The sequence below is a fragment of the Neodiprion lecontei genome, chromosome 1 (genome assembly GCF_021901455.1).
Source record: "Neodiprion lecontei isolate iyNeoLeco1 chromosome 1, iyNeoLeco1.1, whole genome shotgun sequence".
NCBI lineage: Eukaryota > Metazoa > Arthropoda > Insecta > Hymenoptera > Diprionidae > Neodiprion > Neodiprion lecontei.
The window spans coordinates 24,048,355-24,073,796 of record NC_060260.1 but is presented as its reverse complement, the minus strand read 5'-3'; the positions used below and the strand labels follow the sequence as shown (position 1 = coordinate 24,073,796).

The following is a 25,442-nucleotide window of genomic DNA, read 5'->3' as shown; positions in this document are numbered from 1 at the left end:
AATGTTGTAAGAGCCTAATGCGTTGTTGTCGCAGGAAAATCGCAGCCAGAGCAGTGCCAAACACGAAAATGCAACAATAAAATTCAATTTACGCAGTAATCCATAGGCGCCGGAAAATATTAATTGTGATAATTGAAATTTTACTCAGTCGGTAAAGAAAATATCCTCTCTGGTCCGGGCTTGGCGCGATCAGTGCCTTCCGTTGGATCTTATTGTGAACGTAGCGCTTGTCAAGTACAACTGCCAAACAGCGGCGGCTCCCACAGAATGCCTTGGCGTTTATTGGCGACACGACGCGCAGGCAAAAGTTCAGTTCCTAGGTTCAGTTCGTAATTCTCTGGGGCGCGGCCGAAAACCGAAGAGTGCGGAGCAGAGAGGCAGGTGACGCGACCTGACAGACTCGCGTCTAACGGCGAGGAAACGACGGGAGTAAATTATTTTTAGCTTGTGCCACCTGTAGTTCAGTTGTGCCGAAGGTAAAAATGGGTTCGAACTGGAAGTTACTTCCGTTATTTATCATCGTCCTGGCCACGTGCATCCACGAAGGTAAAAATATATGACAAGGGATCATTGGGAGCGCCGAATTGTACGCATGGTGTGAATGTATGTGAATACGTTCAATTGATAAAAGTGGGTGTGCTCTACAGTGGAACACAAACATGATTCCTCGCTATTTAATCCAGTAGTCAGTAGTGCGTTAGAAAAATTTATCACCTTACGCCGAAGGCACTTACACTTATCTCGTTTTCATCTGCTGTTATTATATTTTAGGACTTGGTATAAAATGCTGGGTATGCAGGTCGGATTCTGATCCTAAGTGTGCCGATCCGTTTGATAATACAACCGTTCCAATTACGGACTGTAAACAAGAAGAACCGCTGGAACATTTACCGGGTGTGAGACCTACGATGTGCAGAAAGATCCGACAAAAAGGTGAACATAACATGTATTGTATGCAAGTTTTATCAACTATAGGTCACAAGTCATTGGATGAGACTGAAACTAGCAGCCAAACATTCTAATGTTCATTCAAATAACGTAGTGAAGTTTGATAATCAAAGAACAGTGAAATACCTTCGACCCCCAATAGTTTTATAGTATGAGGATAAAACTAAACTGCATATTTCCATTTCCAAAAAGTTAAATAGGTTTGGCTGCTAACTCTGGCTGTCAGCTTTATGTTCATGCTCATTGGAACTTTAATGAGACTTGAATGCAGCTTGTGAAACGAGTTATCAAACCCTAATTAATACCTTCAGAGAACTGGGCCAATTTTTAAGAATTGTAAGAAATCTTGATATTGAGTAACTTAAAAGTAAACTCTTAGCTTCCAATTAATTTGTTTATCAGATTCAATGCTTAATAACGTTTAGTAACCATATCCTACTAAGAAGAGCTAATTTGCATAGGCCTGGGTAATATTTACTGTTAGTTCAGAGGATCTGATTGAAAGTGTAATTTGGTAATAATAGAAAATGCTTACTGTACATCAAACATTGTCATTATGTTGTTATGACAATCACTCGAATCAAATTTATCAAGTAAAAGTAGAAAACTGATCTACTGTATTGGCTTGAACAAAAGTTGAGGTTTTTGTTTGCTGATTTCCTTCTCAGAATCTGTACTCAACTTGTAATCAGGGTCCACTTATATTCAGGTTTTTTTAAAGATTGCTTCATCAACTAAAAAAACTTCGTTATCAACCAATTGTTGTGAAATTTGAACAATGAAATCACAAATGTTAAAAATGATGAACTGGAATAAATGCAAAATGATTAGAATGTATTTACTCAGTCACTCACTGGTTCGTATTTTCTAAATTCCCGTAAGACTATATTCTTCTGATTGTGAGATTACTCCACTGATTTAAGACCACCATTTTTTCTATTCTGATGTTTTTAATTGATTGAAACCCTATCGATGAAGATTTATCAGTGTGACCAAAACTTGTTTCATCAGCAACTTTATTAAATCTCGTACTAATTCTCCATCACTGCTGTTACTCCAAATTTTGAAAGTGAAACTCTATGAGAATAATAAACATTCATTCAGTAGTATGGCTTCTGTTGACCATCAATCAAATTGACTCACCAATAGCTAATTGTTGCATATTTATATATTTAGTGAACGGAGAGTGGAGATACTTTCGTAGCTGTGCATGGATGGGAGAGCCAGGTATCGCGGGGGATGAAAGGTTCTGTTTGATGCGCACAGGGACCTATAATATATTCATGGAATATTGCACATGCAATAGCAAAGACGGCTGCAACACAGGACCATTGGTGCATTCCAATCAGTTTGCTGTACTGCTCGCTGCATTTGCGACATACTTTGCGACTTGTTTTTATATCAGATAACCAAGTAGTACTTGAAAGGTAACTGCAAAGATGATTTAAGAGACTTGAACCATGTGTTTGATCATTTATCCGTCCACTTGTACAATAACTTAATAATCATAAGGGATATTAACCTCCAAGGTTTTTCATATTATCTATTTTCCCAGATAAAATATTTTCATTGATGGAAAGACCTGTTTAATGGCCTAGAGATGTAATTCCGTTAAATTTAAATAGCAATACAATGGAGATGATAATCTTGTACAAATAAAAATTAAATAGGAACTTAAGAGTAATTGAAAAGAGGCAGCTTATTGAAGCAAGTGAATTGTCACAGTAGCTGTTCAATTTTGAACTTCTACATATCAAGTTTTATAGCAATATTTTTGTCCAATAAATTATGGCTGACTACTTTTTTAATTATTTTCATTTCTAAGGTATATAAATTTTCTCAATGAACTTTTTCAATCACCTTTTATTATTTATTATTCACTTTGTCGGGTGGATATCAAACCTGCTAAACATTCCCATTCATTATATATAGATGTAGAGCAAAGCTTGACGCACTGATAATTATAATGTTGCATTTCAAAAACTATTACTCAATGAGAAATTAGTGCCTCGGCTAATTAAATACTATGTATGAACTATTCAATAAAGTATAACACATATCAACGATACTTGTAAGTATAAATACAATAGTCTAGAAGTTGAGCATAATTTATATTAGCTCGGTGACCCAATATTTATCTGTTCCGTTTCAAATTTCTGTGACAAATGTTTTCAATAACTGGCCATAATTTTTAATTTTGAATTACGCTTAGAATTAGAACAATGAATTTATACAAGACGTTTTTATATTTTTGTACAACGCACTGATATTCTAATTCAATAAAGACGTGAATATATAATATAAATAGCAATTTAAAGCATTGTTGCAATGTATTTCTTAAAGATATTTATACATTTGCGCGGTTTCAAATGTCAAGAGTTGAGGAAATTTTGTAACGTTACCTCTGGGTAATCTCGCACAATAAATGAGTGCCGAAATTATACAACGGAAAACTAAATGTCAATCAAATACATGAATGTGTAGGTGTCGTTTATATTTACTTGAATATATCAGATCTTTTGTAGGCGACAGTAGTATCTCTAAGATGCTCAATTTATATTTTCAAAGTTCTTTACAAAGTCAACGAAGAGTTACAAATATTTTTGAAAAATGTTGGAAAACTTCAATGGTTCCAGTCTTGAGAATATCCGAAAAATTCTGAAACACTTTTCTCTTTGCTAGAAGCACGTTGAAGATATGTAGATGGCCGAACCTATTTTCTGAGTTTTTCCAAAAATTTGGAAGCGGTAATTGGGTTTCAATTGAGGAAAATTATGAAGGGGCTTGAACAAATATAAAAATGAATAATGAAAATAAATCTATCATGAGGTTCGTTGCAAATTAACTGAAACTTGATTTCTCCATTGTTGATATGCTCAACGTCGCTTACTGTCAATTCTTTCTGTTCTTTAATTAAAGAATTAAAAAGACGGGAAAAAATCTTTTTACCCGGCAAATTTTGTAATGGTCCGTATTACATTAATAAAATTATTGAAAAGTCGACGGTTGTTTTTCGATAACTGATTTTCAAGGTGAATAATCCGTTGGCTTTTAAATCATTAAATCCTATTTACAACGCAATATTATCCGTAAATTCAATTTTTATCCTGTCAGCTTTACGTACCACATACATGTGTTAGATTGACTCGAAATCGCGATTGACATTCGCTTGAACTCTTACATCGCTACTTTGCCGAAACACATAGTTATAATCTGCCATTCTGCATCAAAGGAAGTTGAAGCGAGTATAGCTACATTTTGCACTGTTGCTCATTTATTTAATTTCAAGAAGTGAGAATTTATTATATTGTTACGTGTCCGAAAGGTGAACTTGAAACAGTTGAAGAGACTGTTCAAAAAGGGATATGTGGTTCGTAACCACCTGCAGTGAAAAGAGTACCGAAAACGGCAAGAAGATAACCCGAGAATTTCTTCGCACATATTTATAATGGTCCGGCTCTAGAGGGTGGAAAATCCTTGTCCGCACGCTTCGGAATTGCCCTGAAACTCGCTACTTCCCGCCTGTTTTACATGCATGAAATGCCGCGTTTCGAAAGAATCGGACAAAAAGTATCGTGTTTCGCACCACGGACGGAATGCGATTTGACTCGTGTGAAGGCCGCTCTAGCTTCGTTCGTGTGGCCAACTTCACACCGGGCAAAATCGCCTCCTTTCCGCCTTTTATACGCAATGTACTGTTTCGTCATAGTAGGCCGAAAAATATTGTTTGCATCACGGGCGTAACGATTTACACCCTTGATACGAAAATAGCTAATTGTCGATCTGACTGAGATGTAGGTAGATAAACATTGCTGAATTTGACTGAAATGAATTTGCACAGTTGTACAGGTATACAGGCGATACACAAAAATGTCAATCAGCGGTCATTTCAACACTATCATCCATCTGGGTAGATTCGTTGAGTGATGGTAACATTAATTCTTGTCGGCTTCACGTACAGACCGTTTACCGACTTAAGCTGCGCCACGCATAGGACACCGATTGACGATGAATTTATATCGTTAAATTTCGGTTACGGAAAGCCCATTAGACTAGCAGTGTTCTTACATCTTCAGCCAACCAAACAGCGGTGGCTAACGAGCGTCCGACATAATGTCTTGCGACCTTTACACTCATTGCCAACACGACGCGCAGGCTGCAAGTTTAGACCAACCGAAGAGTGCGGCGTAGAAAGTCAGATGACCTGACCAGATTCGTGTCTTACGGCGAGTAAACGACCGGAGTAAATTACTTTCGACTTGTGCCATACATAATTCAGTTGTGCCGAAGGTAAAAATGGGTTCGAACTGGAAGTTACTTCCGTTACTTATCATCGTCCTGGCCACTTGCATCCACGAAGGTAATAATACATGACAACGAATCATTGGGCGCGCCGAATTAAACGCATCGTGTGAATAAATGTAGATACGTTCGTTTGATAAAAGTGGGTGCGTTCTATAGTGGAACACAAACATGGTTTTTCGCTCTTCAATCCAATCGTCAGTAGAGCGTTGGAAAAATGTATCGTCTTATGCTGAAAGGCTTAACTTTATGCTTCCACTTATCACGTTCTCATCTATTGTTATCAAATTTTAGGACTCGGTATAAAATGCTGGGTATGCAGGTCGGATTATGATCCTAAATGTGCTGATCCGTTTGATAATACAACCATTGCGATTACCGACTGCAATCGGGAACAACCTCTGGAGCATTTACCGGGTGTGACATCTACGATGTGCGAAAAAAGCCGACAAAAAGGTGACAATACATATATTAAGCGGAAATTTTATCAATTGCAGGTCACAGCTAACTTCAACAACTCATTGGACGAGGCTGAAGCTACCAGCCAGAATTAGTACATGAACTTTCTAATGCTCATTCGAATAATTTAGTGAAGTCCGAAAATCAAAAGTTTGTGAAATACCTTGAATCCTCTATACTTTTACATAGAATGAGGATAAAATTGCATTTTTCTATTTGCAAAAGTTGAACACGTTTAGCTGCTAACTCTGGCTGCTAGCTTTAGGCTCATGCTCATTAGAACTTTAATGAGAGCTGAATGCAGCTAGTGAAACGAGGTATTACACCCTAATTTATACTATCGGTGAACTGTGCCAAATTTTAAGAATTGCAAGAAATCCTGATAATGAGTTACTCATGAGTAATCTCTTAGCTTCTGATTAATTTGTTAGGTGCGATGCTTAATAACGTTTAGTAACCATATCCTATTAAGAACTAGTTTTTCTAGCCGTAAGTCGTTAATAATAGATCATGGTTACTCAATGCTATTGATAATTCAGCGTTAGTTGAACGTTAAACATAATCGTTTTGGTATGACAATGATACGGAGAAATTTATCAGAATTAAGTAGAAAATTGATGTACCGTATTGGCATGAATAAAACTCGAGGTTTTGGTTGCAGATTTCTTTCTCAGAATCTGTACTCGACTTGTACGCAGGGCCCACTTATATACAGTTTATTTTTGAAAAATTGCTTCAACGAAAGAAAAATCGTTATTAACCAATTGTTGTGAAATTTGATTAATGAAATCATGAATCGTAAAAACTCAAACTTCAATTTTTTTCGAATTGCATCAGTCCAAAGTCGCGGTGAATGAAAAATCCGATATTTACATCGTAGTCTCAAGTTTTACTGATGCAATGTATATGCAAAAATGCAACATCAATCATCAAATATGCTTGACATAATAAGTCATTATCTTATAAAATCGAGTTATCTTCGGTTTACAAGGAATCCCTAAAATTAAATCGTAAGATTAGGGGTCGATTTATATTCAGACCAATACGGTAATAAAATAAAATTGTAACAATAGTATTGCTCAACCTAGTCACGCAAAGCAGAATACCTTCATTTCTTTACGAAATTGGTTGAACCATGATTAGAAGGAATTCACTTTCCCAGAGTAGTTTTCATTGACTGGTATTGCGGACCCATCTTATAGCAAACTGGAATAAATGCAAAATGATTAGAATGTATTTACTCAATCACTCGCCGGTTCGTATTTTCTGAATTTCCGTAAGACTATATTCTTCTGATTGTGAAATTATTGAACTGATTTGAGACCATCATTTATTCTATTCCTCAGTTTGTAATCGAGTGAAACCCTATCGATGAATATTTAATAGTGTGACCAAAACTCGTTTCATCAGCAGCTTTATTAAGTTTCGTATTAATTTTCTGTTGCTGTAGTTACTCCAAATTTGGAAAGCGAAACTCTATCAAAACCATAAAGATTCATTCAATAGTATGGCTTCTGTTGATCGTCAATCAAATTGACTCACCAATAACTAATTGTTGAATATTTATATATTCAGTGAACGGAAAGTGGATATACTTTCGTCGCTGTGCGCGGATGAGAGTGCCGGATATCGCAGGGGATGCAGGATCCTGTGTGATGAGCACATCGAACGACAATATACCCATGGAATATTGCACATGCGATAACAAGGACGGCTGCAACACAGGACCATTGTTGCATTCTAATCAGTTTGTTGTACCGCTTGCTGCATTAGTGACATACTTTGTGACTTGTTTTTATATTAAATAACCAAGTAGTACCTGAAAGGCAGATTCAAAGATGATTTAAGCGATTTATACCATGTGTTTGAGCGTTTCTCTGTCTACTTGTACAATAACTTAATAATCATAAGGGATATCAATATCCAGGGTTTTTCATATTGTCCGTTTGCCCAGATAAAATATTTTCATTGATCGAAAGATCTGTTTAATGGCCTAGAGATGTAATTCTGTTAAATTTAATAGAAAACAATAGAGATGGTAATCTTGTACAAATAAAAATTAAATAGTAACTTATGAGTGATTGAAAACAGGCAGGTTATTTGAGCAAATGAATCATGACAGTAACTGTTCAATTTTGAACTTCTACGCACCAAAATTTACAGCAAGATTTTTATCCAATAAATGATGGCTGAATACTTTTTTAATCATTTTTATTCCTAAGGTAGATGAATTTTCGCAATGGACTTTTTCAATCACGTTTTATTAAATTATTCACTTTTTCAGGTGAATACCTAAGCTGCTAAATATTCTCGACCATTATATATTGATATATTGCAAAGCTTGACGGACTAATAATTATAATGTTATACTCCCAAAACTATTACTCAATGAGAAGTTAGTGCCTCAGCTAATTAAATACTATATATGAACTATTCACGAAAATATATACATATTAATGATACTTGTAAGTATACATACAATAGTCTAACTTTTTATGACAATTTTTTCAATAACTGGACATGATTTGTAATTTTTGAATTACGCTTAGATTTAGAACCATGAATATTTATATTTTTGTACAACGCACTGATATCCTAATTCAATAAAGACGTGAATATACAATTTAAAAAGTAATTTAAAGCATTTTTGCAATGTATTTCTGGAAGATATTTTTACATTTGCGTGGTTTCAAAAGTCAAGGCGTTAAGAAAATTTAGTAACGTTACCTTCAGTTAGTAGAGGTGTACGATTGTAATTATTTTTACGAAAAGTGCCTCTTGTTACTTCAAAATGAGAAATGGAATCGAAACGAGATCTCAATGTTAATCGACATTTTATTAATGTTTATAAAACTAACATAAATACAACCTTCAATTTATTAATAACGAACAAATAAAGTAACTTATATACATAGGAATATCCTGAATGAATTTTTATTGACAGTTTGCAGCTATAAATCACAAAAACGCGATTTATTCGTGAAGCTCTGAGGTGTTATAAAGGCATTTTTCTATGAAACGTAGTCAATTATTCTTATAAAATATAATCATTCACATGGCTTCAGAAACTGCGTTTCTCGAATTCTATCTTACATCTACAAGAGGTGAGAATTCTTACTTTTCGACTATTATAAAAAAAAATACTGTATTGAAAAACCCCTTTAAATTAACCGAGTTTTTAAAAAGTTCTGAATTTAAAACCCAATGTACCGCTTCATGTCATTTGCCAGCTTACATTAAGGTAGTTGCCGTTTGATATAAATTGTCGATATTTATAGCAGTAACAATAAAAAATTTCATAGATGATATTTACGCTAGTTTTTACTTAGTAAAGTTAAACAATGCTTCGAGAATGTGAAAAACTCGTATGTACAAAATGATTTTGAATGGCAGTGGAAACTTGAAAAAACCTTAATCAATGATTTGCGTTTAACTAAGATACTGTACCTATGTTTTAGACTTTATAACGTCTTTACCAATTGCTTCTTGAATAGACGTGTGTCCGTCTTTGACTAAAAGCTCATCAAGTTCCTTTTTGATGCGGGTCACGATAGGAGGGCCGTGATATATATAAGAGGTATATATCTGGACCAAAGAAGCTCCAGATTTGATTTTTTCATAAGCGTCAGCCCCAGAGAATATTCCACCAACACCAATTATTGGGATTTTCCCATGGGTCCTGCGGTACATATCCGCAATCATTGCAGTCGAAAGATTTGCCAGTGGTGCCCCACTCAAACCACCATTTTCTTCTTTTTCGGAGCTCATCAAGTTCGGTCGATCAATCGTGGTATTGGATATTACTAAGCCATCCACTCTGCATTTCGATGAATTAATAACATCTGCGACATCTTGTCGTTCTTGATCGCTTAAATCTGGTGCCAGTTTGACCAGCAACGGGGGCTTCTTAGGCAAATTTTCACTGGCAGCTTTGACTTTGGTTATCAATTCCTCCAAATTTTCTTTAGCTTGCAAACTACGCAACCCAGGTGTATTTGGGCTGGAAACATTAATGACGAAATAGTCAGCGACTTCCCCAAATTTCTTCACACCCTCGACATAGTCCTGAACGTGATCCGACGTCGTTTTGTTCTTGCCGAGGTTCACGCCAACCACTCCAACGAACTCTGGACCGTTTTTAACGTTTCGCAAACGTTCGTAAACCACCTCATGGCCGTCGCTATTGAAGCCATATCTATTTATGACAGCTTTGTCTTCTTGTAGCCTGAAAACCCGAGGCTTTGGATTTCCGTCTTGAGGCTCTGGCGTGACAGATCCTACTTCCACAAAACCAAATCCAATTTTGTGCAGTCCATTAACCGCTTCTCCCTGTTTGTCAAATCCAGCTGCCATGCCAATTGGATTGTTAAAATCAAGTCCCCATACAGTAGTTTTTAATCTCGCGGAGTCCTGATACGGTCCTGAAGAAACTAGGGCAAACTTTGTCGCAAATACAGCAACATTGTGGGCTCTTTCCGGATCTATACATCGGACGACTGGCATTAGGAAATCCTCGTAAAACTTTTCATTGCCTGAGTGGATGTTGACGCCGCTGAATATGGCCAATCCACCCCCAGTTACTCTGATGAATGACTGGATCTTCTCTTTCGTAGTCAACTGGCGAACCATTTTATTCTTTTCTTTCAAAAAGAGGCAGGACAATCTACCAAAACCCGAATTGGAATCTACGTAAGAGAAAAAATGATAATGTGATTATGATAAATTTTTAGAATTATTAGATGTTCTTAGATGTCACACTTTAAAATTAAAATTTATATATAATTTTCTTTTCGACCTCTCAACCTCAAATCTGTTCTTCCTGGTTTGAGGTTAAAACGTCAATAACTACAGGAGTTTAAGAAATTCCTATCAGATTCTTCGATTGGATAACATTTTCCACTATTCAAAAAACCGTTTAATACAGCAAACTTAGTTCAATATATCAATTCTTATACTTAAAATTTACAAAACATGATATGGGGATGGAAAAAATTTTTTTTTATCGCAGCAATTTCACACTAAACATTATGAATTAGGTTAGATTTATTCCTCAATCGATTTTCTCAAAATTATACAAAGCATAAAATATTATATTTTGCGTCTCCCAAGTCTTGCTACGAAATCGAAAATAAATGCACGGTTTCTTCTTACTGGTTATAAAAAAATTTGAGTATAAGCATTATATATTTATAATAGAAAATGAGTTTTTCTAATGAAACTTAAAAATAAACAGTTATTTTTGAACATCATATCGATAGAAAATTAAGCACATTAGCTTTTCATGGAAGATCTTGTCAGTATTTAAGATTATTTCTGACTGGCAATGAAAATAGATTCAAGGTATTTGGAAACAACCTAGCAAGAAATACTTTTTCAAGTCACTTTTATTCAAATTCGAGGCAGGTTTAGATTTTGACACAGTTGAGACGCGCAAATCAAACAATATCAGTACTTGACCGGTTTTTATTAGTCATTTGGTATAACGCGTTACGTATATTCATGCAGTGATTAGAATTATTTATAAACTCACGTGAATATTAACTTTCCCTGAGAAGCGGATACTCGTAAGATACAAATACTCAGGAGTCAAGAAAGATTTGAACGTTCCACGTTGTACTCGCGTTGGCGGCTTCATCGAAAATGCAGCGGATATTCGGGAGTGAAAACGTCGTGCACACAACGTGGGAGAAAAAGATACGTGATCCCGAACACGTCGCACGCATGCAGTCGACGTTCACCGTCGGCTTCTCTGGAGTTTCGGCGGTTGGTTGACCGTGGTTGATGGTTATCGGTACGCGGCAGGCTTCTGTTTACCAAGGCCCAGACGCACCACGTGCTCAACGCCTCGTGCGCATTTATCATTAACAGATGCACCCGTGATTCATCTTGAGCATACACGTAACCTACTGAAATAAAGGAGCGCTGCTATTGTTACGTACAATTCAAGCCAATTCGAGAGAGATAGACGCGAAAGGAATCTCTCTCTCACTTTTTTTAGTCGGCCAATTGAGGCAACTATTAGGGTTTAGCTGGGTCTTGCGCCGTATTGTCCACGAGAGTGACAAGGATAGAAATTCCAGGCAAGGTCGCTCTTTCTCACGAAATGAGCGGTATTGCGATAAGTCTAGCCAGTTACATTGTGTTTGTAGTTCAATGAACCGATAACAATAGACGACGTCCGAGCTGCCATCTTGAGGCTGATGGGACACTAATCAAGAATTTCGAATCGTCGATAATAAAAATCATTGTTTTTACACTAACAATAAATGCAACGTGCAAAAGATAGAATTGCCTAAACGCAGGCGCACATGTCGTTAAATGTACCTCCAGTTGCCTATTTGCGGCGGAATCGCCGTGTTAAATATCGTGTGGTGGGTGCACGTGATCGAAAACATGTACACGCGTTGTCAGCCGACGCTATCCAGGTTAGTGTCTTCATATTCATGCTCTATTGATACTGTCAGATTTGAAATATAAATAATTACTAGGACCGTAAGAAAATTGATGGTGACACATATATACCAATGAAATGTGATTATTTACAATTTGTCAAACTGAGTTGAAATCTGAAAATTTTTCATTACATTGTCCAGCTGTTGAACAACGCTACTAAACGACTCGTAACAATAACCATTGTCCTACTTTTTGATCTACTTTTACTAGCTCATTTGATTTCAGGTTCTCTGTGTGAAATTAATTGAATGCTTACAAACAATGATGCTACATAGAATTTTTATGGCCATAATGCAATATCAAAAATTAACTAATCTTTTTGCTGCTGTAAAACACTTACGCGCCGCGATCGGGTTTTCTATTTAATCAGAAATCTTCGATAAAATAATGATGTAAACAGTAACTGAAATTTTTTTACCGTAAATGTATTGATTGCATCAATTTTCGGGATTATCAATATGGTCAATGGATCTAAGGATCTAAAGAAAATAGGATCTATTACATTTACAATGCATCATGCTGTTTAATAAATTATGAATGATTCTACACTATAAAATCTAGAAATAATAAACTTTAATTACAATAAATGAGTTTTATATGAATCAGTTGAAAATTATGCGGTATGTAATCAAGTGTATGACAGCCCATAATCATTCGATTGATATCGTTTTCTAAGAAAACAAAACGATTCAGGCACGTTTCACTTTCGAGACAACCGCATTTGAACACCGTGAATAGTCTCGAAAGCAAATTTGTAATTCGGCATACGATAGTGCTAAACTTATTTTATTATTATTATTTTAATATTCAAACTATGTATAATAATCACGCATTCCGCACACTCGCAATCGTTTAGGTGCGAACTCATTCTTAATGGATAAGAGAGGGAAGAAAAACCTTACGTTTACTAAAAAGTAAAAATTCCGAAGTATGAAGAGTGTCGACGCAATTGATCAACACACCGTGACATTAAATCCTGCAACAGGATGAAACTCGCGATCCGTTATCATAATTAAATAACATACCTATATTATCATATGGCAATGCGGCATTGGCCAGTAAACGCACCATATTTCTTTTCTCGTTAGATTAACGTTAAATCATTGTTACACCGGTATGAAATTATGCAGTCGGCACCTCTCATAAATGTCCAATGTGTCCTATATACGCATTTAATACCATACGCGAGTTTCTTTAACTCTTCTTCGCCCGTAAACAGTACGTGGCAAAGTGAGCGGCGAAGCGAAGGAGGCGACGTGAATCCCGCAAAGAAGTAACGGTACGTTCCACTCATCGGAATTCACGGTACGGTCCATTCGGTCACCGTTCGTCTGTCCATGTACGTTTGTCCGTGGCTACGTCCCACGTCCGATCCCAACGCGATGAGCCACCGACGAGTCCGGTTTTCAATAAGGCCAGATATGCTCCTATCAGGGTGCTGCAGCTTCGGTCAGCAAACGCATGTTCAATGTTCATACAGCGACCCCGCAAACGGCCACGCGGCTATTCTCGTGACCAGCAGCCACGCGGCCCGCCGCATTCACCGTTACACAGTAATCGTATAATAATAGTGGATAATCAGTATTCAGAATTCGATGATATTGTGCTGAGAACTTGCTTCGGAGACCTTGAACGCTCATTTCTGGGTCACGTCGAACCTCGTCATTGGGCGTTTAACCTTAATCATATACTATCGTAGTCACCCACTGAAATACTGTGTGTAGTAGAGTGAAAGGTCTTTTGTATCTGTGTATCTAACGTGACATGAGAAAATAAATTGGATCGAATCATCAAAAGAAAGGGACTGAACTAGTTTTTAAAATTCACTGCATCCCCATGAATTTCCTCAGCCTGCCTTTTTTCTCCTCTGCAGAATTAACGGTATTCGGAAATACGATCAGCGAGAACAATGACATTGGAAAAAAATGATCAAAAGATGAACAGTTCTCATCATCGAATATGGGTAAAAAAAATGGTGGTGAGACATGCCTCAAACGTAAAGATTTGAAAATTGAAGGAAAACTTAAACTCTTGGTACGTAAATTTAATCGATTCTACACCACGATCATCTTTTTATATTGAAATTTAGTTTTTGTGCACTTTCCATCTATAGAAATTGTTACTTGAGCAAGTTAATCGATGTAGAGCATGTAATTTACTTCCTTACATTATACTTTCTTTGTTTGAAATGTCAGTCAATTTCAAATGAATGGGATAAGAAGTACAGTGTACAAGAATCATTTTCGCAGTACCCCAAACGTACTTCGCATCCTTGACACAGCGTTGTACCATAAAAGTGTCTTACTTTACCAGTTTCTACTTTATAGTTCCGAAAGGAGATCAACGGCGACGTATCTACAACGGGGACTGTAACGTGGTTTAGTAATGAGAAGAGCATATAGGCATGTGTATACCTGTAAAACCTACCTCCGGATCGTCTGCCTATATGATCTCTAATTTTACTACCACGATATTTACCTCATTTATACATACCTATGCCTGTGTGTGTATATACCTATATACATGTGTATGAAACGCAGCGTGTATAATATTCCTGTGAGGAAAACCGGCTTTGGGAGACGTTCGTGAACAGGTCAGGTTAACCAGATCGAATTCCGAGACCAGATTCTACGAAGTATTGTTCCGGGCTAGATTCACTTTTAGCAATATTTTTGTTGATTTTAGCAACGCTATAACCGTACACACGTGTATACTAGAGCTGTGCATCGATAGAAAAAAGTGAATAAATTTTTGTTCTACGGAGAAACAAAATTTTCCCATTTTTCACTAGGATAGCGGTGTTCGTCTACCGCGTCGCTAGACAGAGGTAAAAAAATCATCATACACGGTCTGTCGACGCAGTCTGCGGATCGTAACAGAATAGCGTACACTTTGAATATTACTGGGTAAGGATTGTCTAAAAGTTGGAAGCTGATGGTGTCTCGGAAGCGCCACTCGCCACCGAGTTCCTCGGCTTGCAGATACATCCGCTCTCAACCAAAACGTAATCTTGACCGGTCAGGGTCACCGGACCCAAAGGTATCACCAGGAACAGGTAAGGGACGTAGGTCTGTGTGCACTCTCCGTGGACCAGGTCGCATTCCTTAGATCTGAAAGATAAATGGACAGGAGATAAATAAACACCTTCCACTCTGCCCGCTCCACAATTAGGGATCAGTTTTCCTTTTTCAGTAAAGAAAAAGGTTACGCCCTCTTTCCAGGCTGATCCGGTCCCCTGACAGTCACCCGAGTTCTTTCCCTCGTTTTTTCCTCATCCTTGGGAGAATTCCCTCCAAGTCAAAAGATGCGGTTAACGGTTGTAATTGACAGAGACGGCAATGCCAGGGTCAAACTTGAGCTTTTCAGTGGCATCGGTTGATTCAAGAGCCGAAGATGACCTTCGTGGCATGCCTCGAAAATATCCACCCACGCTCATTTCGCTAGCGTAGTCACGTTAGTCGTAGAAAACATTTATCACCTCGGTTACGCTTGTGGCGCGAATGATTCATTATATACATTATATACCTGGTTGTAAAGATGACCCGACTACCTGGCAGAAAAAAGATTTTGAACGAAGAAAAAGAAAGGAAAGAAAAACGTACACGTGTTACCGAAGACGTACATCCCCTGAGGTAAGCCATTGGCCCACTGTACCGAATTCCTTTAAAACTTGTGACTCACCAACCTGGTGAATATCGATTCGAGAATGGGAACGCCAATATTTGTGCTTCTCTGATCATTTTGGCAATTAGTGGACGAAGACGAAGATGCTGCGCATCGCGTATGCCTTGTATAAGCTGGCAGCATCGTTTCTGTCTCATCCCAAACATGACAAGAAAATTGACTATACTTACTCGCAAACTTCGAAGACGACCTGTTGCAGGAGGTCAGGGAATTTTTGAACAATCGTGACTGGTTGACCGCTGGTCAAGCTCACTCCGTACATCGGAGCTGTGGTGTTGTACCTCGTTTTGCACAATCTAGCCGGTGACCCGCAGGTTTCTCGTGATGAGAAGGCTCGACCTGAAAATGGATGCTACGTTCAATGTTCTAACGGTGCACATCGTCTACTCCCTGCAATGTAGTATCCGCGGAAAATATACTCCGGGACATTTTGCAAGATCGTTCGAATACGAGAAATCTGTAGCAGAAAGCACGCCGGATGCACTGCGAAGCATTGAGAAGGATATTTTATGGAGTATATAAGTACGGTCTCGGTAGTCCGAACATCATTATCTTTCGTTTTGAAAACTGTAATCGACGAAAGAACGTTTCCATTGGGAAGCAAAGACTTCGCCTTGGAGGTCCCGGTGGGAAGTTTGTCCCGTTACGAATAGGTACTCACATCGTGCATGGTGACCATGTGATGGGTGACTCGGTAAATGTATTGGTTGGATAACACATTGTGGTGTAGAAGTATTGCTTTCACGCTGTATCTTTAAATTATCACGTAAAATTCAAGTCTCTAAAGAGTCTGACGTATCATAACTACTTTTGTACCGCAGCGGCTGAGTTTCAGAACAAAAACGTAATCTGCCGATTATGTCACGTTTTCCTTTTACATTTCTCATTATTTACTGCATTACATATATTGACGTCATTCGATATTCTTAAAATGGTTATTACATACCGGAACGAAGAAATAAAAAATAAAACAGAATACAAGTATGAAGTAAGAGGTGAATTGTATAGGTCAAGCAGTCCGCGTGGCCGCAAGAGATTCTTTAAAACAATCGTGTCAAAAGAACATTTTGCATAAGAAAATATGTAAATATTCAAACAAGGGAGAAGACGATGTATCGATTACGGAACCGGGTTTCTGTGTCATAAGGACAGCTGCATAACTCAAGGTTGCGGCACAAAGCAAGGTTAAGATACTCCAACATCCAACAGTAACTTGACTATGAGATTCATTGTTTGACTTAATTGTATTACATACATTTACTGCTTTAAACCGTTCCGATAATTGGAGCCACCCGAGGTGAGCTAGTATAACACAGCATTCTACGGGGTTTTTATTACGCTCAAATAACTTTAAAAATATCATCGTAGCAGCTATAAACAGGGAAGTATCTTCAGAGATCAGGATTATGCGCGAGTTGGACTATAAAATAGACAATGAGTAGGAATAATCGTTGTTAATTTCGTTGCATGATGCTACTGTAACAGGATCAAGGTAGTTACTTGTAGGGGTAAAAAAAGCTCACGGTTTCTCGGCAATATTTCATGTTACGATTAGCCGTTAAGACGTACCGTTTATAGGCAACGCTAAAGGGTGCTCGTGGCTGCAGCGTTGATCATTATGAGGAAACAATAAACCACGTTATACCGAGGCAACGTTCCTGCCAAATTGCGAAATTTTATTTGCGGAATCCGCATCTATGTACAGTTTTCTACTCACAGGGGCGCAACAAAAGACGCGTAACAGACGGACGAACGAACGTTACTTGAATTACGAATAATTGTGGGAAACCGGTAACCCAGATCATATTACTGGATACCTAGACGGGCATAGGTGGATAGATTATTTAATGCCTCTAACTATGACAAAGATGGAATGCAACGCGGTAAGACGCGTATCGGTATCGTATTTCTACTCAACTTCGTTCGAGAATTTATATGGGCAATTTTTATCTTCCGATGTACGTGCATCATATATTTCCTCAATCATTTTCCAGAGAAGTTCAGCCAATTTTGACCGCAGTCGATGTTTCAAATTTAGATTGGAAAAGGGGTAAAAATTATCCTGACCAATTTTTTCCTGATATCGTTCCTAATGGCCTAATGGAATATGATGAAGTTTGAACGTATTTTTTTTTTTCTTTGAAGACTGTACAAGCAGTTTACTCACCGTTGCGAGAATTTGCATCTGCAATCGAATAATCTCCGTGGACCGCTTTGTAATTGTGAAGTAGTGCCTTTCGGGTCAATTCAGGATCAATGGTTTGCGGTCGATACGCACGACCAGAACGGCTGCTTCCGGCCCAGAGACCTTTGAAGTTACGGGAAATTGCTGCTCTGCAAAGAGATAAGTTCGTCTTGGGACATTTGCGGTTGCAAGTGCGAATCTATGCGGTATTCTTACGAGATTGCTCATTTGTTTGGTGTTACGATTAGTATTTTCCGTTTTATTACCGACACTATTCTACTGGAATGGAAGTACAGAATTAGTATCGATTTTAGAGGAAGAGAGAAAGTGGAGGAAAAAATGTGGGGAAAAAATGGTGAACTTTTCGTCCAGAATCACAGAAAAATCACATTTAACTCAAAATAAGAGTATTGAGTAGATAATGAAGAAAGATGTAGAGTTCAAAAATGTAGGGTTTTTTACTGATAAACTGGCCGTATAATAAATGAAAAGTTAAGAAAATGGATAATACTGTTTGAAAAATCTACAGAAATGTTATTTGAGCCAGTGATAGTTGAAACGAATGGAATAACATTCCTACTACGTAAGTCAAACGAAGCTGAGCAAATTCGAACAACATAAGCTACGATATTAACAATTTGAGAATAGTTGTAATTCTAACGTTCTAATTGATCAAACCCTGGTATTCTTGATTCGATTCTAATGTTTTCACGCTTATTTTATCCACTGGAGATACTCCCAGAGATGGCCCATTAAAAATTTTACGAACAGTTAAAATAGATTAGAAAATTAAATTTGCATGTTATAACTATACTGTAATTTAAGATTGTTTGAATATTTTTAGACAATTTGTGGGTATGTGGTCAACGGGAAAAGTGTTCAGTTGAAAAATTTGATAGAATCGAATTAAGGACACCCGGATTTCATGGTTTTGAACGTTCTAATGCTGCTTTGTCCAGTCATTTCTATTAATAGTAGGAACTTATTGCAGAAAAATGTTTCATTTGTGTTCATTAATACTGGAGCAAATAAGATTGTTGTAGATAATTTGAGCATTCTTTTTTTTCAAATTTTTGATTCGTACTGACTCAATCCTAAGAATTTGGTAATTCTTCGTGAAGAAATTCCTCAAGAAATTTTTTAGACACTTCGCACTTACGAAGGATACTGCATATCGTTGGGTCCTATGCAATCGGTGGGATCTGTGAGGGCATCTCCCCAGACATATTTCAGCCCGAGACCACCACCCTCGCATTTTCGGGTCGCAGTTGATGCCAGGCAGACTGTAGTCAGGATGAAAATTAGCCCAAGGTACCTGAGTATCTGCGGAGGAAAGAAAGAAAAAAATAACGTAAGGTCGAGGAGGCGTTAAATGTTTGATTAACGGGACATAACGGAAATAATGTGGTTTCACTGCCGGAGTCAATGTAAGAAACGGTTTTTTGTCTAAGAGTTTTGCCTGAAGCTGCAGTGATTTTAAACCGGATGATGACTGGTCTCAGAAACTATGACGGTCGTTAATTATACAGCTGTCAATGACTCGGATTCTCTCCACTTCAATAACCACTTACTTCCGCTGAACGGAAAACGATTAGACACAGCTATAATGATTGTCACAGATTATTGTGCGAAGACATTCAGGCGACTAACCGGTTGTCTTTTTGTCCTGCTTCATAATTTATTTAACTGTAAATCGATCGCGTTCTTTCTTACGAGATGAATTTACAATCCTTAGACAGTGTTCAACGATGTGTCTAGTCTACACTCTACACTGTAAAAGTCAGCCTCGATAAGATTTATCTTATATTTTTCTGGTGCAATTACAATAACACATAATTCGAAGATTGATTATGAAGAGATTTACGTGATCTCTTACTTGCAATTAACTAAGAAGCGCGGCATTGATCACGCGGATGCTGATAATATAAACCCTGACAATTATTTTAAATTGGCGTAAAATGTTCAAGTTAACGTAGATTTCCTTGTTGAATACAGAGTTTTTTCGTCACTTGCATTTTTAGGCATAAACAAGTTTTATGTCTATTTAACAGAAGTATATCGCATGTCTAATGGTACAAGGATGTATGCGTCGTTATACGACTTTTTACCTCGCGTCAAACCTGAAGAATTAGTAATACGTTGAAAAACGTTAAAATCGAAAAATGGATCAATTAGCCGTAAATGGTCGTAAGTACTGACGGTTATGCCCTTTCATCTCGAACTTTATGAAAAATAATCACTTTATACCTTTACGATTGATATAATTTTTTGAAAACATAAAAAATTTGTAACATTCTTTCGAAAATTGACGAATCTTTACTTTTCAACGGGTTTGAAAGTGTTAGCGAAAAAGAAAAATTGTCGGGTACAACGTTATGCTGTTACGTTCGATATCATTTTTGGAGAATGTATAAAATAAAAATTTTAATATTTCACGAAATCGATAAATCTTTATATTTCGAAGGTCTTTTCGTCATTTGCGAAACAAACATAAAAATATTGGGTGCAACCTCATACTATTTATAAATTTGAAAAATAAAACATGGTTTAGTGTTGAAAGAGCGTATCCACGAAACATAAGGCCTTTTATACCTTTATTCATTTTTTCGGCTAATTTTAGTGTAGATATACGTTTTGAGTGCTATTATAGCGAATACTGCGAAAAAAAAATTGTACACCCTTGTATCGCCAAATTCGTCTTATCACGCATACCTTTTAATAACAGTAAATATCTAAAAATAAGCTGCCAATTTCACATCAAATCAGTCACACAGGTTGAAATCAAAAATTCAAATCACTTGGCGATTAAATATGTGCTATTCTTTGTATAATTTTAGAGAATTTCAATTTCGGGATTTTGTTAAGAAAAAAAAAAATTCCAAGCTCTATTACACGGACATTCTAACTTTATTGACCGAAAATCCATTTTATCATATCTGTGATTAGTAGTTTTTTCAAATGGATATAACTTCTTCAAAAAGCAAACGATTCTCATCATTTTCTTCAAAATATACGTAGGTTTAGCTCTCTTTCGAAAAACCTTCGATTCGCCTAGATTAAATTACCTCAAGAATGGCATTTTCAATCCTCAAGTAACTGTCAATTTTTATTTGTAATCACCAAAGGCGATTGGAAGTCTAATCAGCCTAGCAAGTCAATTCTTCAATATTTAACCTTTATTCAATAAGAATTAGAAAATTGAAAAAATTAGAATACATCCGATCGTTTACCAACCATTAATTAATTTGACTTCAACTGCATGCAATAAATGTTTTGCAAATTCTGTATTTTACACAATTGCCTTTAAAAAAATAGGTCGACGAACATAATCAAACAAACAAGTTGGTGTCTAATTTTGAAATTTTTTCGCACACTTTGCGATTTTCTCCGATGACCCAGAATTACAGAACCAATCGTAGAGAGCAAGAAAAAAAAACCGTCTACTTCGTGACTAAAATTACAAGAACGTGCCGTTTAATGTATTCAGGTTTGCCTATTCGTGATTCCAGTACAAATTAGCCGTCGGTTCAGTGAACCACTTCTTGAATATTCACATTCTTGGTGTAATAGTGGGCAGATAAAATCACGTCTGCATGCAAGCATGTTCCAGGAACGACTCTTTAAGTGTGCCAAAGGTGATCATGTCCGTCTCTCCTCGAACCCGGCAAGTTCTTTGAAGGTCAAAACCAAATTGCGAATTTCACTAAACGCTCGTAGTCGCGATCTGCAACTAATTTTAATGCTTTCCCGCGAGTTTGTAACCCAGACCGTAATTCTACTTCCGAGTCTTAAAAAATCCGCGCACGTTTCAATGCAGTGCACACGTCGAGCGCGTAATTACTTTGAAAATTATGATTCGGTGCCAGTGGAATCGACCGAAAGTCATACAGACGTGCCATTCGTGGATGGCTGACTTTAACGGGGCCCGATTTATAACATGTTCATGATAATGAACGGCGATCGATACACACACGCTGCAGCATCGGGCAATTTACGATAGACGCGTGTTCGGGGTTTCTGGGTTGCGAGTCATATAACTTCCGTTATCGTCGCTCGCAATGTTCTAACGCGTTTGGCTACTGCAAGTGAAGACGACCTGCACGACGCTAAATTGGCCAGTGAAAGCAGTCTGGGCTACAGGCATAGCCGGCTTTACCACGTATCCATTACTATCAGGGTTCGTACGCTTTTTGGAACCCGAAATTCCCTCACTATTCCAGGTGTTCCAGCCTGAAAATAGGATTTTTTTCAGTAACCTTTCATGAAATATGCCGTTGATTAATGACATTATTTTTTGCATATCAGTATGTACCAATACCTTCAATATTACCTAGTAATTAATTTACTGTCCGACTACTAATTTACAAACAGCCAGCGATTTTCGGTAAGAAAAAAACGAAAGGTTTGATATCAAGTAATGTACGTATAAGAACGAGTTTATTTCTTCAAGAAACTTAGATTCCAGTCTTATTTTCTAAATTCCCTGCCTTTTTCCTGCTGTAAGAAACTCCCTGAGTTTTCCCGGTTTTTCAGGTTTTCCCTCTGCGTACGAACCCTGACTATGTATGTACGTGTGTAAGTTTACATGCATGTATGTACCACCGTTTAAGTACTACGTCTACAAATAATGCCCATCAATATTCTCGAACAATACATCTCGAGATAGACAGAAACTGCATTTAAAGTGCTCGAACACTTGTACCGCGAATCGCAGAGATACCCGGCACTCATCTGCTGAACGCTATTTCTTTGACCTTGTTCTTGTCCACATGTTGATCATGCAATTTTTAAGTTTAATGAGACGTGTCTTGAACTGAAAATTGCATTATCGCAGCGCGAGGTGGTGTTTCATGGGTGTAACTGTGCCAGATACCGTGATAAACGTAATGATAACCATGATCCATAAACCGCATACCATATCGTTTGCAAATTTTCAGTTAATTTTCTACTTTCAAGAGTAGCCGGTTTAATTCGACTTGCAACTCCTGCAGACGCAGAACGAGTAATCTCTGCACTTGTTCAGCACTTTAGCTTGTCGTAAATGATCACTACTAACTCTACCTCTGTCAAGATTTCACGTGTATAACGTTTGAGACTTCGAACCAGTTGGAGGACTTATTCACTATTGTACCTTTATAATTATTGTACATTACTGACATTCGACGTTTTGTCACACTTTTCGATCGCACATAGTGTGTACTATAAAATTGCATCCCATATTTTTTAACACGAAGCCCATGTATGAACAAAATTTTGCTCACTTACATTCACACCATGGATAATTACAATACGATTACGCGTACGTTATACTTTGTGGTCAGACGCAAGTTAGACTATAAGGATTAAGTGTATTATCACCTGTCTCGAGAATGGTCGTTGACCTTAACCGACGACAACCTGCGATTAGCGATGCATCGTACATACCCAAGCAAACATATACCCGTATACTATATATAACCCATGTATACATCCTGAATATTTTCCAAAGGTCTTTCTCAGTATTATACTAACAACAATTGCTAATAACTTGCAAGATACATATCATTGGATTCAATTTGCAGCAACCCGAAGTTGTCCGGATCACATACACGTACGTAATGAAGTACACCGCAGGTTATTGACATGTGAAAGGCGTATCACCATACCGTACGTTACGTGCATTACGACTTCCTCGCAGTGAATTTGTATCAATTTAAATCCAGCGTAATAGTTTACCCAAAAAATCACTCATACACGGTCTTCATCCTGTCGGAGACTCTGAGTTCCGCATGGACAATATTTCAATTTCCGTGTACTATGAACGTGCAATCGCTAATCGTGTAGTCGTAATTGGCGTGCGATGCTCGTTCAACAATGAGAGTACCTTGACTAACGGATTCATCTAGTTCCTCGCTTAAAGATCACGAGCAAACAATGCCCGTGAGAATGGTTTGAACTTGCGATTATCCCGGGAACGAGTAACGCTGAATCGGATCAACTTGCCGCCGATTCATTCGCCCAATTTTTTACCAAATCGGTCGATTCGATTAACGCTCTCGCTTTTTGCCAAGCATATATATATTTTATTATCTGCAATATTGGAACCCTGATTTTTTTTTGTTCGTAAAGCAACGTATTCCTAATTACACCTACACAATTAGTGGTAGCGGACACGTGTTACGTATATCCGAATATAATTTCTTTTTAATTGAGGCACATGACGAGTCGCCTGTGCTCGACGTCGCTTCCTAACGGTAAAAGTCTTTTGGGCACAGAATTTCGTGAATAAATTAACTGTCTTTCGATGTACGAATAAATAACATCTGAAACTGCTTCGCCTTGAAGTGACACAAAAACCGGATCACCTAATGTCTTGACTGACAAAATCCAATCACAACAATCTAGGCTTCGAATCCATGCAACAATATAATCTAAATTTGAATTTACACAAGGTCAATATGACGGTGTTAAATCTTTTTCTATTGAGATCTGCAATTTTTGTATTAAACTGCGGACTCGTCGAAATTAAATATTTTTTTCACCGATTACCGCGATCAAATTATAATAATAGTATGTCTCTGTGAGTCACAGCTAAATCAATTCAGAGAACTAATTACTGTGAACACTAACGCACGTGCTTTAAATGATATACATTTAATGACACTGCGCTGCACCGGTTGTAGTTTCAAATTATAAACGTTCGATTAAACGAAGTCGAATTATGGTTCATTGTTGTGTTCAAATTATACATATTTGACTGTTGATGGATAATTAAACGTTCAATTTTTCGAAGTGCGTTGAGCGTTGGTTAATTTTTTAGTCAAACAACCTTGTACTTTTTACAATATTTGAAAAACAACGTGCCGACCAATATTTAACAATTTTTCGAGTATTTGGATTCACAAAAATAAACATAATTTCATGAAGATTGGCGGATAACTCAATTTAAAAAAACTGTATGTTAATAAACAACGGTACTCACCATCAAGGCGGCTATCTTAAGCACCATTTTTGGAATATTGTTTAAAATAATAAATAATATCTAACTACTGTTTATTAAAACTAAATTGAACCTTTAAACACTATACATGTCACTATATGCACTGGGTTTCTTGAGGTCGAGTACCTGTCTTTACAGGTGGATGTCCAGAGGTTGACTGTAGAATTGTAAGTAACTGCTCTTTGCTGGAAGCGCCGGTGGTGGGAACCGAGAGGGAAGGAGGGAGAAATATGGCCCCTATTCTGCTTCCAAGGTATTTCCCTTTTTCTTCTCTTCATGGGCAAGGTGACGCTTGACAATATTTTACACAGTCACAAAATTTCCCAACGAGAAAAATCGCGGTGTTGAAGATACGTACAAATTGAAAGAAATTCATTCAAATTTAGCGATTTACTATATTTTCAAGTCAAGTACGACCTAATTAGAAGCATT

General features: G+C 37.3%; 4 protein-coding genes across 8 annotated transcripts; 2 read left to right on the top strand and 2 right to left on the bottom strand.

Moving 5' to 3' along the window:
- The first annotated feature begins 329 nt into the window (after positions 1-329).
- LOC107225093 lies at positions 330-3,259 on the top strand. Its single transcript, XM_015665426.2, has 3 exons — positions 330-546; positions 772-933; positions 2,125-3,259. Exons 1-3 carry the CDS (start codon positions 483-485, stop codon positions 2,355-2,357), a joined length of 459 nt encoding a protein of 152 aa, XP_015520912.1. The 5' UTR covers positions 330-482; the 3' UTR covers positions 2,358-3,259.
- A 1,728-nt stretch (positions 3,260-4,987) lies between these two features.
- LOC107225097 lies at positions 4,988-9,102 on the top strand. Its single transcript, XM_015665431.2, has 3 exons — positions 4,988-5,308; positions 5,545-5,706; positions 7,285-9,102. Exons 1-3 carry the CDS (start codon positions 5,245-5,247, stop codon positions 7,515-7,517), a joined length of 459 nt encoding a protein of 152 aa, XP_015520917.1. The 5' UTR covers positions 4,988-5,244; the 3' UTR covers positions 7,518-9,102.
- On the bottom strand, positions 7,999-12,572 carry LOC107225098 (dihydroorotate dehydrogenase (quinone), mitochondrial). Of its 5 annotated transcripts, none has more exons than XM_015665433.2 (2): positions 11,240-12,572; positions 7,999-10,394 (listed from the first exon to the last, which is right to left on the bottom strand). In XM_015665433.2, the coding sequence occupies exon 2, from the start codon at positions 10,336-10,338 to the stop codon at positions 9,157-9,159; it is 1,182 nt and encodes a 393-aa protein (XP_015520919.1). In that variant the 5' UTR covers positions 10,339-10,394; positions 11,240-12,572; the 3' UTR covers positions 7,999-9,156. The 5 variants fall into 5 exon arrangements, with proteins under 5 accessions (XP_015520919.1, XP_046585948.1, XP_046585949.1 ...); XM_046729992.1 differs by lacking the exon at positions 11,240-12,572 and adding an exon at positions 11,065-11,203; XM_046729993.1 differs by lacking the exon at positions 11,240-12,572 and adding an exon at positions 11,079-11,203.
- An 88-nt stretch (positions 12,573-12,660) lies between these two features.
- LOC107225094 lies at positions 12,661-25,331 on the bottom strand. The gene is made up of 5 exons (XM_015665427.2): positions 24,993-25,331; positions 19,191-19,354; positions 18,014-18,180; positions 16,017-16,185; positions 12,661-15,272 (listed from the first exon to the last, which is right to left on the bottom strand). The coding sequence occupies exons 1-5, from the start codon at positions 25,017-25,019 to the stop codon at positions 15,080-15,082; spliced, it is 720 nt and encodes a 239-aa protein (XP_015520913.2). The 5' UTR covers positions 25,020-25,331; the 3' UTR covers positions 12,661-15,079.
- Between the last annotated feature and the right edge of the window lie 111 nt (positions 25,332-25,442).